At 37.7% G+C, this 19,844-nt stretch overlaps 1 protein-coding gene across 2 annotated transcripts; it reads right to left on the bottom strand.

Moving 5' to 3' along the window:
* Positions 1 to 2,402: 2,402 nt before the first annotated feature.
* On the bottom strand, positions 2,403 to 8,273 carry LOC143629555 (cellulose synthase A catalytic subunit 1 [UDP-forming]-like). Of its 2 annotated transcripts, none has more exons than XM_077098796.1 (14): positions 8,155 to 8,273; positions 7,668 to 7,857; positions 7,437 to 7,588; positions 6,761 to 6,878; positions 6,480 to 6,675; positions 6,126 to 6,392; positions 5,695 to 6,040; positions 5,470 to 5,607; positions 5,257 to 5,382; positions 4,967 to 5,179; positions 4,612 to 4,879; positions 4,036 to 4,232; positions 3,594 to 3,944; positions 2,403 to 3,190 (listed from the first exon to the last, which is right to left on the bottom strand). In XM_077098796.1, exons 1-14 carry the CDS (start codon positions 8,233 to 8,235, stop codon positions 2,603 to 2,605), a joined length of 3,231 nt encoding a protein of 1,076 aa, XP_076954911.1. In that variant the 5' UTR covers positions 8,236 to 8,273; the 3' UTR covers positions 2,403 to 2,602. The 2 variants fall into 2 exon arrangements, with proteins under 2 accessions (XP_076954911.1, XP_076954910.1); XM_077098795.1 differs by having other exon boundaries at positions 7,668 to 7,866; positions 8,155 to 8,250.
* Between the last annotated feature and the right edge of the window lie 11,571 nt (positions 8,274 to 19,844).

Genomic DNA, 19,844 nt, shown 5'->3' on the forward strand with positions numbered 1-19,844 from the left:
CCATATTCTATAATTTTTGTATACTCTCTAGCGTTATACGAATAAAGAAAAGAAAATAAAAAGGCCTCAACATTTTAGTTAGTTATAGGCCTCCGAGGACGTTGAGACGGGCATGTAAGTACCCACCTCTCGGACGAGTGGGTGCGTCCGAGTTTGCCGGGGGGTAATCAATCTAAGCAAGAGAGGTATGCCCCGGATAGGGTATCCCGATCGATAATACAGGTGTTACTGTCAGCTGGCTAGTGTTTTCTTGATCCTGCAGCTAGAGTGTTAGGGTTCTTGCAGCTAGTGTTTTATGGGTTGAAACTAATGGTTGTACCGGTAAACTGGTGTATTTAAGAGATATGTATAAACACTCATGTGGTGCCTTAACATGCGTTTTAAAGAGCTTACAATGGTCTTAGAATCAGTCTAAACAAAATAACGGTTTTTTTAATATATTTTTTTATATTAAATAGTTTAAAAGACGTAATTGCGTACAAATAGAAAGAGTATAACGTCAATCAAATAACAAATACATTTTAGTGCAACGGCATGATCGGACATGGTGAAAATAGTAAAATAACTAAAAATATAATTGTAAAATGAAATGGACATGGTGAGATTTGAATTCGGTTCGGATTCCCATACACACACAAACAACACAACCACTCGCACTAAATTGGTAACTTGTTTTTAGTTGATTTGTATCATTTTTAATGAATAAACAGAAAAACCCCCAAATTCAACATGAAACCTAGAATGTTAATTCTCCAAATTGACTGATCAAATGAATCTGTCAATTTCAAATGACAGAGGGTTTTGAATCTGTATGTTCAAACGATCTAAAAACACAAAAATACATACTCGATTGAGTCGGAAATGATGTTGTTCGATGAGTTTGAGTTCCGAGCTAGGGTCAAAATTGAAAACGATTGCAAAGAGTGCTTTGTAAGAAATTGATGTTACCAATTGATTTGTGAGGGGCCGGAGAACGTTTTAGAGGTCTTAGGTTATAGAAATAGTTGATATAACGGAACAATTTGGTGGAATTAAGTCCGAAAATACGTTTCCAATCTCTCAACCAATTTAGAGTTGTTAAAACACAATTAAACTTACGATTAATGTCATTAAAAACTAGCAAGTGATTATACCGTTCAGTTGTAACATATCAAGAATTGAAATCAAATTAAATGTAAAAAACTGGTGTAAAGGAGGTGTTGAAGTCATGATTGTGACCAGGTGGGAAGAAAAAGACATTTTGATAATATTGCTACTAGGTCCCTGTGATTTGAGGATGGAAACAAAACAAGAACTAACTACACTAACTAACAAAATAAATATAGGCTAACCAAACAAACTGAGGGCTAAACGAACAAACTTTAACGAACATAAAGGAACAACCGTGACTATTATTTCATACTTTCAAATCATAAATGAGGCAACGTACAATAACAAATAAATAAATATATAAATAAGTGATTGGAATTTTATTAACTCTAAACGGGGTCGGGTTACAAATACGAAAAAATAGACGAATGTCATATGTGTAAGTTAAACGAGACGAGCTCGGGCTCGGCTCATTTGCAAACCTAATATGCAAGTGTTCTATTGTGTATAAATAAGTATAATGCATTAGGGTTGAGCTCGGCTCGTTGAACTTACATAGGACTTAAGCTCGAGCTTGGCTCGTGAGTAGTTTTCCAAGCTCGACTTGGGCTCGGCTCATTTACTATTTGTTAAAAATAGTTACAACATATATGACAATTGTTAACATAATATATGCATTAGGCTTATTGGATTATAATAACCTAGCTTTCATTGGCAAGCTCAACTTAAAAAAGAATTTTGAGCGACCCCAACTTTCGACCTATTTTCCTACAAAAATCCCAAGCTAAGGGTAGGCGAACACTGTTAGTTTTTTTGCTAACTGGACCGTCTATGTGGTTGCCAATGGTCGATGGTGGCGGCTGGTGGTGTCGGTACATAAAGGGGTGTGTGTATTGTTGTTTGTTTTTCTCTTTAAAGAGTACTAGAATCATTTTCAACAACCGGAGCCTCCTCGGTGTTAGCAAACATTTTATCAATTTCAGGGGTAGTTTCAGAATTGTCTTTTCAAGTTCGTTAAATGGGCATATTCAAACGTTCGTTATTTTTATTTTATTGCTTTTGTGGTTGATCCTAACACAAGTCTATCACTTGAAACACCTTCCTTAGCCATTCAACAACAAAATCTATTTAACCACCTACTCGTATGACACATCTTGATTATGCAAAATCTTCATGCCAATACCACAACATCATTTTTAGACACTTAACTCATACAACTCAAAAAGGCTTTAGCTCCCTAAATGCTTCAAAATTGTGGACTGCATACATGTGTTAACAAGGACAGTTCTTTAAAACTTATGTTAACCACCAACTAAACGAAAAAATAAGTAATGTGTATAAATATAATACGGATACAGTGAAACATGAACCATAAACAACTCCTACACATATAGCAGTACTATCTGGAACCGCACGGCTGCTTTGACTACCAAATCACTCGAAAAAATGAAGTAAAACACAACACAAAGTGATGTTTTTTATATTATGTATATACCAAAACAAACATCAGCAGCTAGCAGTCAATCCCACACTGCCCTCGTATCGCATCAAGCTTATCATCGGTTGTAAACGGATCGATTCTGACCCACAGCAGCGAGAAAATCGAAGCCAGTAGAATCGACCACACGATAACAATCGTGGGCGTGCGGTTTTGACGACCCAACAGACCTTTGAGAAAAGGGTATAAATGGACAATCACCCATATCGCGAAAAACAGCTTCCCGAACAATGGGCCCCACGACTGGTACCCGCTGTTGATGGCCGACGAGACACCGGAGACGATTCCGACCAGGTTAACAATAAGGACGGTGGTCGGAGGGATGAGGAGAGCGGTCCATTTGAAGATGTAAAGTTCTGCAAAATCACCGTCTTCATCGCTTGCTTTTGATGTGACGGTGAAGTTCGTGTCGATTCCCGCAAGGACTTTGAGGAGACCTTGGAATACGGCAAACAGATGAGCCGAGGTGCCACCGATCACCCAAAATTGCTCGTTTCTCCACCAGTCCTCGATGCTAACACCGCTCCACCGGAGCTCTAAGATTCCAGTGGCGGCGATGGAGATGAAAAGAAGAATAAACCATATGCTGGCATAGTTACTAATCTGTAACAATCACATACTTGGAATTAGCATCAATTTTAACATGTTTTGACCTCAAAAGTCAAATAGGGGTCTGAATTCTATTCTTGATAAAAGTCTAATAAACGAGCCGGCTCGGTTTGGCCTGCCTCATTTATTTTAACGAGCTGAAGAGTCGAGCTCAAGTCAGCTTGTTAATACGCCAATAAAGATAACATTTAAGATACACACAATACAAAATTTATAAACTGGAGAATCTATAACATGATTCAAAATACTATATATATTATTTTTTATTTTTCTTTAATACTTCTATATGTTCTTAGTTCTTACTAGTGTTATATATTAAAATTTAGGTTCTTACTATTATTATAGATTAAAATAAAAATTTAGGGTTTAATTTAAACAAGCCAACAAGGCAAAATACCTCAGGAATGATGAACTTTCCGGTGAGAAGACACACAGCCGGAAGTACACAATAAGCAAGTAGCGGGATTGAGGTGAGAGGATACACAATGGTATTAATGTACGCGAGCCGCTCCAAGAGTTTCAATTTACCATTATACCCATACCAAATGGGGCAATGTCTGCTGAGTAAGATTTCGATTGAACCTAAAGCCCACCGAAGAACCTGGTTCAAACGATCGGAAAGATTGATCGGAGCAGACCCTTTGAACGCCGGCCGTGGGGGCATGCAGTAGATCGAGATCCATCCTCTCGCGTGCATCTTAAATCCTGTCAAAATATCCTCTGTCACTGACCCGTATATCCATCCGATCTGGATGCCAGCAAAAAGAACACGTGTCATCATTTCAAAAAGAGAAGGGCAAAATGGCCATTTTGGTAAGTGTGTGAAAAGATAAAATTACCTCTTTGCCCCATTCGGTTTTGTCCTCGTACCCGCAGCTAATAACATGGATGGCCTCTTTCAAAAGGGTAGCGGGATTTGTGGTGGGTGGAATACCACCCATCTCCATAAAAGTAGCAGAAATGAAGACCGAAGATTGACCGAATCGCTTTTCTAAGCTCTTTTGAGACATGAGTAACGATTTTTCCTCATCATATCCTGCAAAACAAAAACGAACAAATTTTAATTAAACAAATGATATCTAAGAAGCTGTACTAAAAATGATATACCCAACCAATTTTGTAAACCAGCCAAAAACGAATCGAAAATCCTGGATCATCTTAATTAAAAATTAGGTTATGGGGTAACATAGTTGATAGTTATTTTACATAAATTTAACAGAAGTTAGTGAAAGACCCTAAAGATCTTAGAAAAGAACAACTATAAATATCAAAGATGTAACTTTTGATAGTTTTGACCCCAAAGTGCTGTTTTTGACAAAATGTAATTTGCTCTTAAGATCGTATTAGTATTGTTATTGTCTTTGTAATCATAATTGTACAAAAACATATATTGGAAAAAAGGCGAGAGAGAGAACCTTCGACACCCTCATCCATGTCTTCCATATTGAAAATGGGAACGGTCGATTCAGTTCTTTTCATCGCTCTCTGTTTACTATCTACATACTTCTTGTTACTGTTTCTTCCTTTCTTACGTGAACCACAACAAGACTTAACAATAATGTTTGGTTCCAAATCAGCCTCCGTCAACACCGGATCATATCCATAAAGCGCTTGTCGGTTGAAACAACAACCCGTCCCCACATAAACCGGCCCCTGAATGCCGTCCAGCCCTTTCAAGTTGATCTACAAAACATGATTTCAAGATCAATATGCATGCAAGTTAAAATCCCTTATATTTAATATTAATGGAGTAAGAAGAAGCAAACATACATCAAAGAAGACAATGTTGCGGTTAGCATATCGATCGTGCAAATCAATGCCATCAAATCTTTGTGGGAATTGAACATAGCAAGTCTTCTTTCCATAAGCGGGGTCCATCATGAAACACATGGCTTCTTTAAGAGCTTTGCTGTTGTTGAAGTAGTGATCACAATCGACATTCAAAAGATAGGCACCATTTGTCAACACGGCCGAAACTCGTATCTGTCAATCACAAGCCTTCATAAACTAAACAACAATTTTCACAATAATAATATTATAGAAGGTAAATGTGAACAAACCAAAGCATTCATAGCACCGGCTTTCTTGTGATGTTGGAAACCAGGACGTTTCTCACGAGAAACATAAACTAGACGCGGAAGCTCGTTACCGTCTGTATCAAGACCTCCACTGAGCCCTAAGAACACCTACACAATCAAATCCACATCATCACATGAATACTATTTGTCTTAATAAGAAACCTAATATATTTCTCATGCAAATTTTGTTCACACCTGAATCATTCCTGGGTGATCCCGAGGGTTATTTCCGGGCCAAGGAGTTCCATCTTGCATCGTCCAACCTTCTTCCGGCATCTTTTGTGCTTTTGCTACAAGAGCATTTATCCGTACTTTAAACTCCTCATACTCTCTCTGTCATCAATATATTATTCTAATAAGTAAATTTGCATCAGATAAACCCAACAAAAGTTTTTTTTTTTTTTAAATGGGATTACTGACCTTCATTGCTCTGCGTTCCTTGACAAAAGACGGTTGAATCTTGTCCTTCACGAAATCTATCTTCTGAGCAAAATAAAACTCGGGTGCTCTGGGTTCAATGCTATGTTTCTTGCAGAACGGGACCCACTTCCTCGCAAACTCTGCAGTCTCTGAGAGCGACTCAAATGTAAGCATAGCGGAACCGTCGTCAGACACGTAGCACGAGACCTTGTCAACAGGGTACTCGACAGCCAGAATTGATAACACTGTGTTTGCTGTGATCAGAGGCGGTTCTTTTAACGGGTCCACCGTACTCACAAACACATCAATCGGTGCCAGCTGTGACGGCTCTCCCTCCCTGTCATATCTACAAAAACAAACTTCACATTAATACAAAACTAATTTCTAAAAAAGAAAAAGAAAACTAAAGTTGCAATGAAAATAATGTTTACCTCATTGCAAGACGGTCAAGATAGGTCTCACGTTCAACAGGAAACCATTTTGGGAACTGATCAAGAAGCCATGATAACGCAAACCAAACCTCACAGATAACAGACACCAACCATAAGGGATATGCATCGTTCACCGGATGACTGCAACGGTATTGCAAGAAGAAACCCAAAATAATCAACCGTAGAATGATTACAACACGATACGGAGTCAAATGAGCTGATGAAATAGGCACCACTCGGCTCATTGGTTGACGCGCATCATCAGCCCTGTCACATAAAAATCCAAGTCAGCACGATAAACAAGAACCTCGTTAATCAAGCATATAAACAGGAATAATATCAAAAGATGCGTACATTTGTAATTCTTCGCCATTGGACCCGGTGCGTTCAATCTCACCGCCCCCTTTACCTTCACCACCATATCTGTTATTCATTTGCATAATATTTTTCTCTTGTTTTAGTTTCCACCCTTCCACTCTTTCCTTCCAGTCAACATTACCGAGGCCATAAGCATTCAGGTCTTTTGACGGGTCCACTATTCTTACAGGAACTACAGGAAAATGCATCAAATCAGAGTTCTGCAAAGTATAAAACAATTACTATTTATGAATGCGATAAGAGATTTTTCTTGGCACCTGGTTGCCGCGGGTCGATGTACGGAAGTGAGTGCACATGCTTGTCACCGGGACCTAACGGGCCTGATGTACTTCTTACAGACAAATTGTCTGTAACACTTGGAATTTCACCTGAGACCTGAAAATAAGAGGTGTGAGCCTACATATATTTAACTTATAAAATCTTAAAAAGTAGTGTTACCCAAGTGTATGATAATCAATTAATTAAAAAAATATGTTTATGCCCAAATTCATTATTTTGGACCAATTCTTTTTGACAAAAATTTTCAAACTTATATGGTAAAACTGGAAAAACCAAAACCAGACGGTTTCAAAAACTCAAAAAACAAATTTTCGATTTTTGGTTCTGTTTGAGCGAACCCAAACTGTGTGGTTATGTAGGTTGACAGAATATTTATTATCGAATAGTTTAAATATTATAAATAATCCTGTATCAAATATGATCACAAAAATTAAACTGTTTCAGTAGTATTTAAATGATTGAATAAAATGATTCAGGAGGTTTTAGGGTTCAAAAACACACTTTAGGCCAAAAAGATTTATTTCACCTGCTAGTGATAAAAGCATAAACCAAATAGAACCATTCATAAGCAAATCCCTTAATAGACTGACAAAAAGAATGATTATTTTTTTAAGGTTGCTGAAACTTCATTCATAAATGATATTGATGACTCACTTGCTGGCCATTAGTGAGAAGTGGAACCGGTTGTTGAGATTCATCTCCCTGCCAATGGTGTTTAGCTTTGTTGTTTCCTTGTGGGTAATTGAACTTGTTCTCCAAGTCATCATCATCCTCCTCATCCTCGTCACCATCAACCCGAGGGCTCCCTGCTAGCATAATATCAAACTTAAATAATACAAACAAAAGTCAACATGTTCTTGATGAACTCATATAAACAAACCGAACCTTTGTGTCTTTTGTATCTAGTCTTGCATTGAGGGCAAGACTGATTCCCATCTCTCCTTTTGTACTCATAGCACGGCCTGCAAACCGGGAACGCACACTCGTTGCAAGCAACAAAGATATCGCCACTTTGGGTTAGGCCTACTGTGTCCCCACAAATCTGGCATATATGCCCGTTCAAATTCGTCAACGGCTTCGGTTGCTGCATGATCAATGCACCAAATCAACCAATAGCTAGCTAAAACTAATAATAATAATCGATCCATCCACATATTATTAATTAATATGTAGAATCATATAACTAGTAGATTACTTCAAATTCATCTATAAGTCTGAATGGAGACTCTAAATTAACATTGAACTAGAATGACAATCATGTATGTAAAAATCCTGACTAGGCGGCGATTGAGTAAAGCATCATATTGGATCAAACAAGATCTACATGAATTTCAAATTACACAGAACTAAGAATCAGAACTAGAGGAAATACCTCTCCATCAGAATCATGTCTAATTCTGACCAATTCATTCCTCTTATGTGATCCAGCCACCAATCCACCATTCGCCTGCATCTCAGTGATCCAAAATAAACAAACAAACAAACTTGAGAGAATCTGAAGATCAAAATGAGATCTTGAAATCACATCACTTGACTAACTGACTAGCCCCTTAGTTTTCTTCTTCAGTATGTATGTATGCATGCCTTCACTTGATATAAATTAATAAATAAACGTATTATTTTATTATTTGCGTTTGCCGGTTCAACCGGTTACCGGGAAAGCTCGAGTTAAGTTAGTTATTACATTATGGGACTGTCGGTCGACCAAGCTGCATTACAAAATATCTGTTTCTTTACAAACTTATAACCAATGTATTTTTTTCCTAACGATGAACTTTTATAAACAGCAGATGCGGACAAAAAAAACATCGCACCCGCGAGCTACCTCTACAAGCCGGAGCCGGAGGGGAGAAAAAACACCAAATTACAAGATGAAATCCACGGGCTTTAGAACTCCATGTATTACATAACATGAAATTTATTATGATATTAAATTATTGGAAATTTGAATTTAAATAATTCAAACTATGAACTATTGGCATCTAACTAGATGGTCCATCTTTTAACATATTTGTTTCCAACGAGCCACGACTAATGGAAGCGTAACTTCGTTAGTCTCTGGTTGCCGGAATAACGTTTCCGGACGAAAAACTTCTTTTTGTTTCCTGAAAGCTCAACAGTTTCGTCTCAAACCTCTTTGTAATCTTATATCGGATTTTTAGGAATCTTCTCCTCTTTTAGTAAAGCCTCAATTATTGAGGTGCCATAACCTTAGATTTGGCCAAAAATGTTTTTCCGGCGACCGGAAACTAACAGAGTTAGGCTTCCGTTAATCGCGGTTCGTTGGGAACACATGCGTTAAAAGATGGGACCGTCAACAGCCAACTCGCTAGTTGAGACTATTATTTGACAATAGTCCATAGTTGGGATTATTTAAAGACAGAATTACAAATTTTGTCCTTTAAACAAAGCTAATTTACGATCCGTGTCCTTTATTTAGTTTCTTTGCAGGCGGTGTCCTAAACTTTTTTTTTCTACACGTTATGTCCTTTACGCTAACTGGGTTAAAAAACTCAGTTAAATACCCTCACGTGAGGCGCATGTGAGGGCATATTGGTCTTTTCGTCTACACCTGCAAAAAGTTTATCACCCCTCCCACACTTGCAAAACCCTAAAATCCACCACCAACCCCACCTCCAGCTTCAGACTACCTGAACTACCACCTCCGGTTTCCGGCCACCAGAATTCTTCATCTTCTTCTTTAATAATGGGTAAGAAATCAACACAACCCAAACCCGAAAACCTTAATTCTTCACCTCCACCTTCATCAGACAACATATTCAAATCCCTATTCTGTAACACCCATCAAGAACCCAATAATCCAACCTCTGATTCAATCTTCTCCGATTCAAACCCATTCCGAATCAAACCCACCAATCAATCTTCAGATCTTCCACAAATTTTCAATTAAATGCCGATTTCGAACCAAAATCAGACACCCAGATCCCCAATTCTTCAAATAAACCCGACCCGGATGACTCCGACACCGAATTAGACATCAAGAAAACAAAAAGGTTGAATCTTTCGGCATTTCAAGATGATGGTATTGATAATAAGATGAAGAGGAGAAGGAAGAAGGCTGAGATTGAAGCTGAGTATGAGGAAAGCAAATATGGATTTTTTTAAGAAGAGGACGACGTTCCGGTAGTAGAATTTTAGGGTTACGGTTGGTTTCTGATGACTCTCCACCAGATCTGGTGGATGGCTATATTTCCGACGACAGTTGCAGGCGAGGCGGTGGCGTTGGTTGTTTCCAGATTTCGAACCACCATTGATTTTCCTGCGAGCTCCGGGCAGACAAAGAAGACGAGAAGAGAAAGAAGACGAGGAGAGAGAGAGAGAGAGAGAGAGAGAGAGAGAGAGTATCTATTTAATATTTATTATTTATTTTTACAATAATATATTTGGAGCACTCTGTTAAAAAGACCAATGTGCCCTCTAATGCGCCTCACGTGAGGGTATTTAACTGTGTTTTTCTAACCCAGTAAGCGCAAAGGACATAACGTGTAGAAAAAAAGTTTAGAGGACACTGCATGCAAAGAAACTAAATAAAGGACACGAACCGTAAATTGACTTTGTTTAAAGGACAAAATTTGTAATTCTATCTTATTTAAATTCAATTTTCCTAAAGTGGACGTTTATAAACAAATCAGGACAACTGTACATGTTCATGCAAATAACTACTAACTTCATACTACGGGAGAACTACAAGTATCACTCATCCAAAGTATTCAACTAGCAAGTTCTTGCACGAAGGGTTACTGAGGCTGAAGTTTATTGTGACAAAACGACTCGTTGGGTAACAAGATTATGCTGGTGATTGTTAGCGTACTTAATTGTCGTGGTTAGAAAGCCGGGGATTTTTTGCCTTTTTCTTATAGTTTGACTTAAATAAGGTAACTAGTTTGATTTGAATTGTGATGGTTATATGAACATCAATGTAATCTGGAATCTCTAATTTATTGCAATAAACGAGTTTTGAGTCATCATCTTGTTCTAAATGTATCCACTTAATCATTAAATTAAAACTTGGAAATTTAGGGTTGTAAATGAGTCGAGCCATCATGGGTTCGAGCTGAAATTATTTGAGGCAACTCGGTCAGCTCGAGTAGTTGAGCTCGAAGTTAAATGAGCATAAAAGTGAGCCAACGAGCCGAGCTTGGCTCGAGCTCCGCTTGGTTACAAAAATGATCCGGTTTGGCTCATGTCGTTTCAAATCAAGTTTTTTTAGCTAGATTTACTCGGGTTTTTATCAAGCGAGCTACGAGCTTTTTGAACAACCTGGTTCCATTACAAACTATATTTAACTTTATAAAAAATGTTAACTTTTTATTTATTTATTTATTTTATGGATTTGTATTCTATTTATTATGTTAGGTATAACATTAAGAAGCTAACTTAGTTTGAGAGGAACCAAAAGCTTATTGAGAGAGAGATTGTTTTTTTCGAACGGCTCATTTTATTAACAAAAAGGAGACCGCTAAACTGCTATCAAGAAACTAGTCGGAAAAGCACTGTTACAGCACAACCAAACCAACATTACAAATTAATTTTTCTCCATTTCAACCAATCTAAATCCAACCCTTTCGATTTAGTTTTAATTTAAAGAGACGTCAAAGACTTCTCGCCAATAATATTTTCTATCCGAAGGGGTAACACCCCATAGTTGTGGATGGTCGGAAGGGGGTGTTACCCCCCTTTTTTACCATTACTGGATTGGCTATCCAAGTTTGGTAACACCCCCTACCGACCATCTAGAACTATGGTCAGAGCTTTGTTATGAAAAGAGATTAAAAGAACATGTATGCTCACTAAAGACAAAGATTGTCGTACAACAGACAACAGCTGGCACAGGAGACCCAAATGACCATATATTTTCGTTTGTGGGGGCAGCAGAGGTGGAAGTTTGGTCGATGCCTGGTTGGTGCTACATGTTTACCCAAACACTAACAGGCGCGACACAAAAGTGGATCGACAAATTGACAGCAGGAATTTTAGATAGCTTCGATGACCTACAGAGGGTCTTTTTGAAAGGTTTCGGCCGAAGAAGAAGAGGTACAAAAGATCATACCTCATTGCATAATTTGAAAAGACGGGATGGAGAAACCGTCGAAGAATTCATGGAAAGGTTTAATAGAGAAAGTATGGAGGTGGCAGAAGCGGAAGACCAAGTAATAGTATACGCTTTTTGCCACGGGGTGAGAAGCAACCAACTCGTGGAAAAGCTCCTTGAAGATCTCCCAATCACATTAGAGGGGGTCATGGAAAAAACCAAGGCATTCATCAGAGGAAAAGGGTGTGTTCCATACAAAGAACGAAGAGAAACACATCAAGCCTAGAAACCAATGGAAGAAACCAACATATCACCAACCAGAGAGAAATCCAATTGGAGATGATCAAGGCTAAAACACTATACAACACCTCTGTGATTTTGATCTCCGAAACCCGCACCAAAACCCATCATACTCACAAGCTTAATAAAGACACCATCCGAAATCCTGGCAACTAAAAACGTAAAGTTCCTGACACCTTCAAGACAAAAACGCACTAAATTTACTAATACCAATCGCTTCAGCGAATACCATAAAGAAAGGGGGCACCACACAAATGATTGTTGTGTGCTATTTAAAGAAATAGAAAAAACAATCAAGTCAGGGAAATTGTCACATTTGGTAAAAGGGCATTCAAGAAAAAACATTCGAAAAGAAGGTAACGGAAAAATAAGTAAGAATGGTTAGTCGATGGGAACAAAGTCCCAGTAAAAAAGCGGAATAGTTGTCACATGGAGGATTAGATGAGCCAACCAATCTCATTTGGAAGAGCAACGTCGAAGGGCAGACATGAAAGCTCGATGATTATATCTATGTTGTTGCGGATAAGGAGATCATACCTTGATACAGGGAGCTCCTACGATATCATGTATTTCCAATGTTTCAATCAATTAAACCCAATGGAGAAAGAAAAATTGGCAGAAGTCCAAGATAAACCCAATGCGGCAAGTCACGTTAGAGATGCAAATAGGGGATGGGGAACAATACGGAACCTACAGATAAACACTTGGTTGTCAATGTGTGTTCAGTGTACAATATAATTCTGGGAAGATAAACAACGAGTGCCTTAGTGGCAGTGGTGTCGACAATCCATGGAGAGCATTAGTTTCCAACACCAAGAGGGGTAGTTACATTGACCTCTGAATACCTTTCAAGGGTGGATGAAGTAAGGGATATCACGAAAGAAACAAAAAAAATCATGGTTAATAAAGAGAAAAATATGGAAGAATGGATGATCAATCATAGATTTCCAGAACAAAGGGTAACTGTGGGAGCCCATTTACCGAAGGCGATCAAGAATTGCCTATGGGAACATTATCCCGATCCATAGACGTTTTCTAATGGAAAATGACAAATATGGGAGCAGTTCCTAGGGGACTGACGGAACACCAATTAAAGGTACACAAGTCAATAGAAACAATCAAACAAAAAAAGCGAAGGGTTGGACCAGAAAGAAGCAAATCCATCACAAAAGAAGTGGCAAAATTGTTAGATGCGGGCATAATAAAAGAAGTAAGGTACCAAACTTAGATAGCCAATCCAGTAATGGTAAAAAAGGGGGATAACAATTGGAGAATGTGCATCGACTTTTAAGATTTAAACAATGCATGCCCGAAGGATTGTTATTATTTACCAATGATAGATGCAAAGGGGACTCATTGGTAGATTTCAAATTCAAGTGCTTCTTATACACTTACAAAGGTTACCACCAAATACAGATGCATAAAGAATATGAAGATAAAACAACATTCATCACTGGGCATCTTCTGCTATCAAAAGATGTCATTCGGTCTCAAAAATGCAGGAGCAACATACCAAAGGTTGATGGATAGGGTGTTTAAAAGACAAATAGGGAACAACCTGGAAACCATGCTCAAGGCATCACTTAAACCTTTGCAAGGTTGAAGTTAAATTTGGCCAAATGTTCACTTAGGGTAGAAGAAGGCAAATTCTTGGGAGTCATAGTAACCAAAGAAGGGATTAGAGCTAGTACTGAGAAATTCGAAGCCATAAAAGAAACGAAGGCCCTGGCAACCGTGAAGGACATCAAAATATTGAATGGTAGGATCGTTGCATTACACCGCTTTCTATCTTGGACGACTAATAAGTCATTACCCTTCATGATGATATTGAAAAAGTGCACAGACAAGTCCAATTTCAGATGGACAGAAGAAGCCAATGTGGCTTTCAAAGCACTTAAAGATAACCTACACTGCCTACCGACACTAACGTCCCTGAGAATTGGAGAAACAATAACGGTATACCTAGCAGCTTCGGATAAAGCCATTTGTGAGGTACTGGTGGTAGAAAGGTCAATAGTGCAGAAACATGTTATTATGTAAGCAAAACATTAAAAGAGTATGAAGAGCAATACGCGCCGATGGAAAAATTAGCTCTGACATTGTTGCATGCAACCATAAGGTTGAAAAGATAATTCCAAGGTTTCCAATTAGAGGTTAACCTCTCAACCCATACAACAAATCTTGAAGAAACTGGAGATATCAGGAACACTGGCCTAATGGGCCATCGAACTGGGAGCACTGGAAATTGAATACAAATCTAGAACGACTATCAAAGGTCAAATCCTTGCCGACTTCCTTACTGAAACCACACAAAGCAATCAGGCAAAAAGCCTTGTTGAAGCTTTTGAAGGCTCTTATACACCGATGGAGCATCGAACGTCGAAGGTTCCAGAGCAGGTTCAATCCTAAATAGCCCTAAAGGTGAAGAAATTATGTATGCCCTATGATTCGATTTTACAAGATCGAACAACGTGCAGAATATGAGGCCTCAATAGCTGGTCTCAAAATAGTTGAAAAGGTAGGAGCAAAACGCATAATATCTCACAACTCACAAACGAGTACGAAGTGAAATAGGCAATATATCTGGCTTAGGCACTAATGCAACGCTTCAACCCTACAAAATTATACATATTCCCAGAAGTCAAAAATAAGAAAAGCTTATGCTTTAACTAAATTAGCCTCGGTAGCCTTCAGCCACCAAGCAAAAGAGGTACGAGTGGAGATGCTGAAAGAATCGTCGGTGAAGCAAGGAGAAGTGCTATCATTGGAAACCAAAAAGAGTTCATGGGCTACCCGTTGATAAAGGACAAGCAATCAAGTTACAAGTAAAAGCAATGTAATATCATGTTCAAGGAGGAACCCTCTACAAAATAACCTACCTAGGCCCATTGTTGAGATGCGTAGATGAAGAAGAAGCCAAACTATGTGGTACAAGATATCCATTAGGGAGTATGTGGAATTCATTTGGGTCCAAGGATGATAGGGCGTAAGTCATCTGGGTACTTTTGGTCAGGAATGCACCAAAGCGTGGTCGAAGATATTTAAATGTGGAGAATGCCAAAGGCATGCTCCTACAACCATATGTGCCAAGAATAGCTTTATCCCTGTAACATCGGCTTAGCCATTCCAAAAGTGGGCATCGATATCGTAGGCCCTTTCCCGGAAGCAGCATGGAAAGTTTAAGTTCAAGGTGGTAGTATATTATTTTACAAAATGGGTCAAGGCAAAACCTTTGGCCACCATAACAGGATACCAAATAAGGAGATTCGTATGGGAACAAATTGTATGTTGATTCGGCCTGCCATTACACATAATTAGCGACAATGGTAAACAATTCTCAGATAATCCTTTCAAAAAATGGAGCGAAGATATACATATCAAACAAGTGCTAGCTTTGGTGGCTTATCCACAAGCCAATGGTCATGTGGAACGATCTAATAGAAGAACCGTTGAAGGCATCAAAGTACGTATCGGAAAATAAGGATCGACATTGGTTGATGAACCCCCACCTGTTTTTGGGCATATAGAACAACACAATAGTCGGGACAAAGGAAATCACCTTTCAGTCTCACGTATGATACCGAAGCTGTTACACCAACTGAAGTAGGAATGCCAACGGTACGAATCCAAGAACAATCTAACAATGATGAAGAGATTCGACTCAATCTCGACCTGATCGAGGAACGAAGGGAGATGACTACCGTTAGGGAGGTGAATTACAAAAGGGAAATGGAAAAGTATTATAATAAAAAAGTGAGATATATTAGATTCAAAGAGGGTGAATACGTCATGAGAAACAACGAGGCCAGTCATGTCGAAGCACACGGAAAATTAGGACAAAGGTGGGAGGGACCCTACATTGTTGTCGAAGTGACAAACAAAGGTGCCTACTAGTTGCAGAAGCTGGATGGAACACCAATGCCAAGAATGTGGAATGACATCCACCTCAAGAAGTGCTACGCATAAAGCACATGCCTGATCAGTCCAATGACCAGCGTCTCCTCTTTATTGTTATTTTAACCTTCATGATATGATGGATTAAAAAGCTTATGATATAAGCCACATCGTTTTAATGAAGTATTTTATGTGGTCACAATGAGAAAAAATCTCATCATTGGAAAAATAATCCAATAGAAAACATGATGGAAAAATCCAATCAAAGGAAAAATAATCATACTGAAAACATGATGAACTCATGAATAAATGTTATATAAATAACATGCCAAGTATCGAAAATAAAAATCAAGGCCACATAATACCAACCTGAGCCCTAAGATCATTCTCATTCACAAACCAACTCAACCAATCTTTATTATATAAAACTAGTTTCTCTCTCTTCCATCTATCAAACAAAACCCAACCAAACTAAACTTTTCACACTCATTAGTAACCCAAACGTCTTTATTTTTTATTAATAAATAATATTTATGATTGTTGTCTTTTTATTAAAAATGTCAAGAAATATAAAAAAAATCTCAATTAAAAATAAACAATATATATAATTTTAAAAAATATTTATATTCATCAAACATACTTAATAATGCAGATATGCAAAATTACAACCGTAGCATGAAATATAAAATTACACTTACAAGTTACATAAACTAAATACGTTTTAACCATAAAAACGTTGAACCCATATTAAAAAATATTTTTTTGAAGTACATATGTTTTTTATAAAATTTTATACCGGATTTTTCACAATAAAAAGTTAAGCGTAACTGTATATTTATATATATTTTTAAAGTTAACTTTTATAAGTTATTAACGAAATTTTAAATTATTAGTGAAATTAAATCTTAAAAAGAAATAAAGAAAAAAAGAAAAGTAATAAGAACACATAAGGTATGGATATGTGGCTTTATTTAATAATAAACTAATATGTTAATTATGTGTGAATTGGGTTGGTGTAGCAAACCGTTTCTGCCTTGGGTTTGCAAAAAATTGATTTTCTATTTTTTTAAATCCATGTGGCAAACCAACCCAATCTAATTCATCAATGGGGCTGGTCTAAGGTAAGGGATTAAATGAATGGCAAGCTTAATATCTCCTTAGTGTGTGAAAAATCGACCGGGCACACAAAAAATAAGAATAGATAAACCCTACTGTAAGGGATAAAACAAAAAACAACTATAAACATATATGCTAAAGAAGCAATCAGATATACTTTCTAAAGAAGCAGTTATGTTATATAAACACTAGTGAAGCAACTACATACGTATGCTAAAGAAGCAACTATATTATACATACACTAAAGAAGAGATTATACTCTAAATGCTAAAGAAGCAACTATGCTATATATACACGCTAAAAGAACAGGTACGTTGTACATGCTAAGGAAGCATCGGCAACATACATAGTTGAAAAACAAAACTGCTAAAAATTCCTAGCAGCAAACATGGAGAAGTGATAAAACCGAGAATGGTAAACTATGCTAAGCAACAGCGACAAAAGCAAGCAAAGATAAGCAGAAAAGCGGTTAAACATCACAAACAAGCATCACATGTTTTCCTCAACAGAGAGGGCTTGATACAAACCATAAACATGTTCGCCACAACATAAGGGGACTTTCAAATAGAATATGTCTAACAACGCTCAAAAGTTCACAAAGATAACAAATCAAGTTAGGGGATCGAAAACAGTGGTAGCATCAACAGTAGAAGGAGCAGGCAAAACATCTTGAATAGGACCCACAGGAGCTTCAGATAAGGCCATAAAACGAGGGAGGAATGAGAAGGATAAGTTGTTGAAATCTTGTAGAGCCTTCTGGGCCTCTGAACTGGCAACATGGTTATACCCTGAAATATGCTTCAAAGGTGTCCCCATCTGAGCATGCTTATTGCCCTCCACCAAACCTGCATGATATCCCAAGTTGTTGGCATTATTGTTAATGGTGCCTATTGAGGTTATCTAATCTGGGCTTGTCTTCACTATTTGCGCAAAACGTTCCAATCATGTCTCAAACGGCCACTACTTTTGCTTATAAAGACCAGCTACCAAAGCCTTGAGAGAGTTCACCTCTCCCTCAACCGCATGTGTAATTGAACAATAACCTATGAACGACACGAATAACAAAAGAAACAAAACAAAATATACTAACCAACAGATACAACCTCGAGACGATTGGCTAGCTGGCAGATGGAAATGTTCAAAACATGAATGATGTCATTGGCTGAACGGGCAGAACGTGTTGCGAGAAGCCACCTTAGGTGTCAATGGGTAAGTTTATCATGAGCCTCATCCCGGGCATGCACCAAAGAAACATTAGCTTCCTCGAGCTTCTTCAACTCTTTTTGCATATTGATTGTTTTCTTTCTTTAAATGTTTCATCTCAAATGATGACCCTTGAGCTTGCAACACCTGACCTTCCAGCTTCTTGACCTCCGACAACGCTCCAACCCACCTCCGGCGGAGCTCACTTTTGTAAGAAACATCTTGTGTACCATGTACCATGAATGCATTCGAAAAATCAGAATTGACGAACATGGTTAGTATCCAATGGCAGCCCGACATTATACAAGAAATTTTGGTGGAGTCAGCATGAGAGATGGTGTCAGCTCCGGTCAAGTTCCAGTCCGGAACACATTTCCCATCACTTCGACACTCACAACCTCCTTGGAACGTGTCACACCCCGATCTTAGGGCCTAGGCGTGTGACTACAAGTTGGTACCTGTTTTGTAAATACATCAGCGTTGCGGGTTTTATTTTAGCGGAAGTCTTTAAATAAAATATTATTATATTGAAAACTTATTAAAACCTCGGGTTAAAATACCCGTTCAATGTTTCAAATACATTTCTTTGAAAAACATAACTTTTTGTAATATTTTGAAACAAAATATCTGAGCCACAGATAGCATCTAATGACTATAACTCCAATCTTCTATTCCTTCTTGCTTGTATGTTCTAACATTTCTTGTTTCCCTGTAACATGGGTGGGAAAATACGTCAGTACAAAGCTTGTGAATAACGCTGACTCTAAAATCTCTTTTCAATACCTTTGTGAAACCAACAGTAATACCTTTGTGACTACTCATTAGGAACCCAACTTAATTGGGATCAAATTACCCTAACTACCTTGTACAATTAATTATATACACAATATCATTTCTCTGAACAGTCCCGTAGACCTTCAGAGGCATGTTGATGATATGCATGGCCTCGGGGAACTCCGAGTCACCATGTATGTTTGGATCCAGACACATGTATACTCTTAATCAGAGTGTCTGTTTCTTATTATTGTTACACAAAGTTTTTAAGGATTCGTAAATCCTATGCAAACATTCAGACTCATTATAAAAGGTTTGGGGCGTATTCACCTTTTCTGTTTATAATCAGTTTCTGATACTGATTCCTGTTTTCTGTTTCCTTCTTCTTGTTTTGTTACCTCGAACCTATAGTACGAGAATAACTTTTAAATAAATAACTAGATCATCGATCTAGCTTCAGACCTTTAGTCCATTTTGTATAGCTTTAACCTTGATAAAAACATTTGTTTATTCAAAACATTTGGACCTTTAGTCCATTTGTTTATTTGTCATTTACATACTATGTTTCTTCTTCAAGAAGAAACATTAACTTTATACTCTTTCTTTATGAATATTATATTTCTTAATAATAAAGAAATACTGTTTTAACTATAACCTTTGCTTAAGAAAAGTTATTTTATTCTTAATCATAATCAAGGTTCAGGCTATACCCTCGACTATGG

This window comes from Bidens hawaiensis, unplaced genomic scaffold (genome assembly GCF_021521415.1).
Source record: "Bidens hawaiensis isolate Kalapana, Puna unplaced genomic scaffold, B.hawaiensis_p1.1 tig00005272_1, whole genome shotgun sequence".
In the NCBI taxonomy this organism is placed as follows: domain Eukaryota; kingdom Viridiplantae; phylum Streptophyta; class Magnoliopsida; order Asterales; family Asteraceae; genus Bidens; species Bidens hawaiensis.

Coding starts and splice junctions, on each gene's coding strand:
- LOC143629555 (XM_077098795.1), bottom strand. CDS start 8,235: ATGCAGGCGAATGGTGGATTGGTGGCTGGATCACATAAGAGGAATGAA. Junction 6,393..6,479: donor AATGGCGAAGAATTACAAAT/GTACGCATCTTT, acceptor TTTATGTGACAG/GGCTGATGATGCGCGTCAAC. Junction 3,191..3,593: donor GAAAGTTCATCATTCCTGAG/GTATTTTGCCTT, acceptor TGATTGTTACAG/ATTAGTAACTATGCCAGCAT.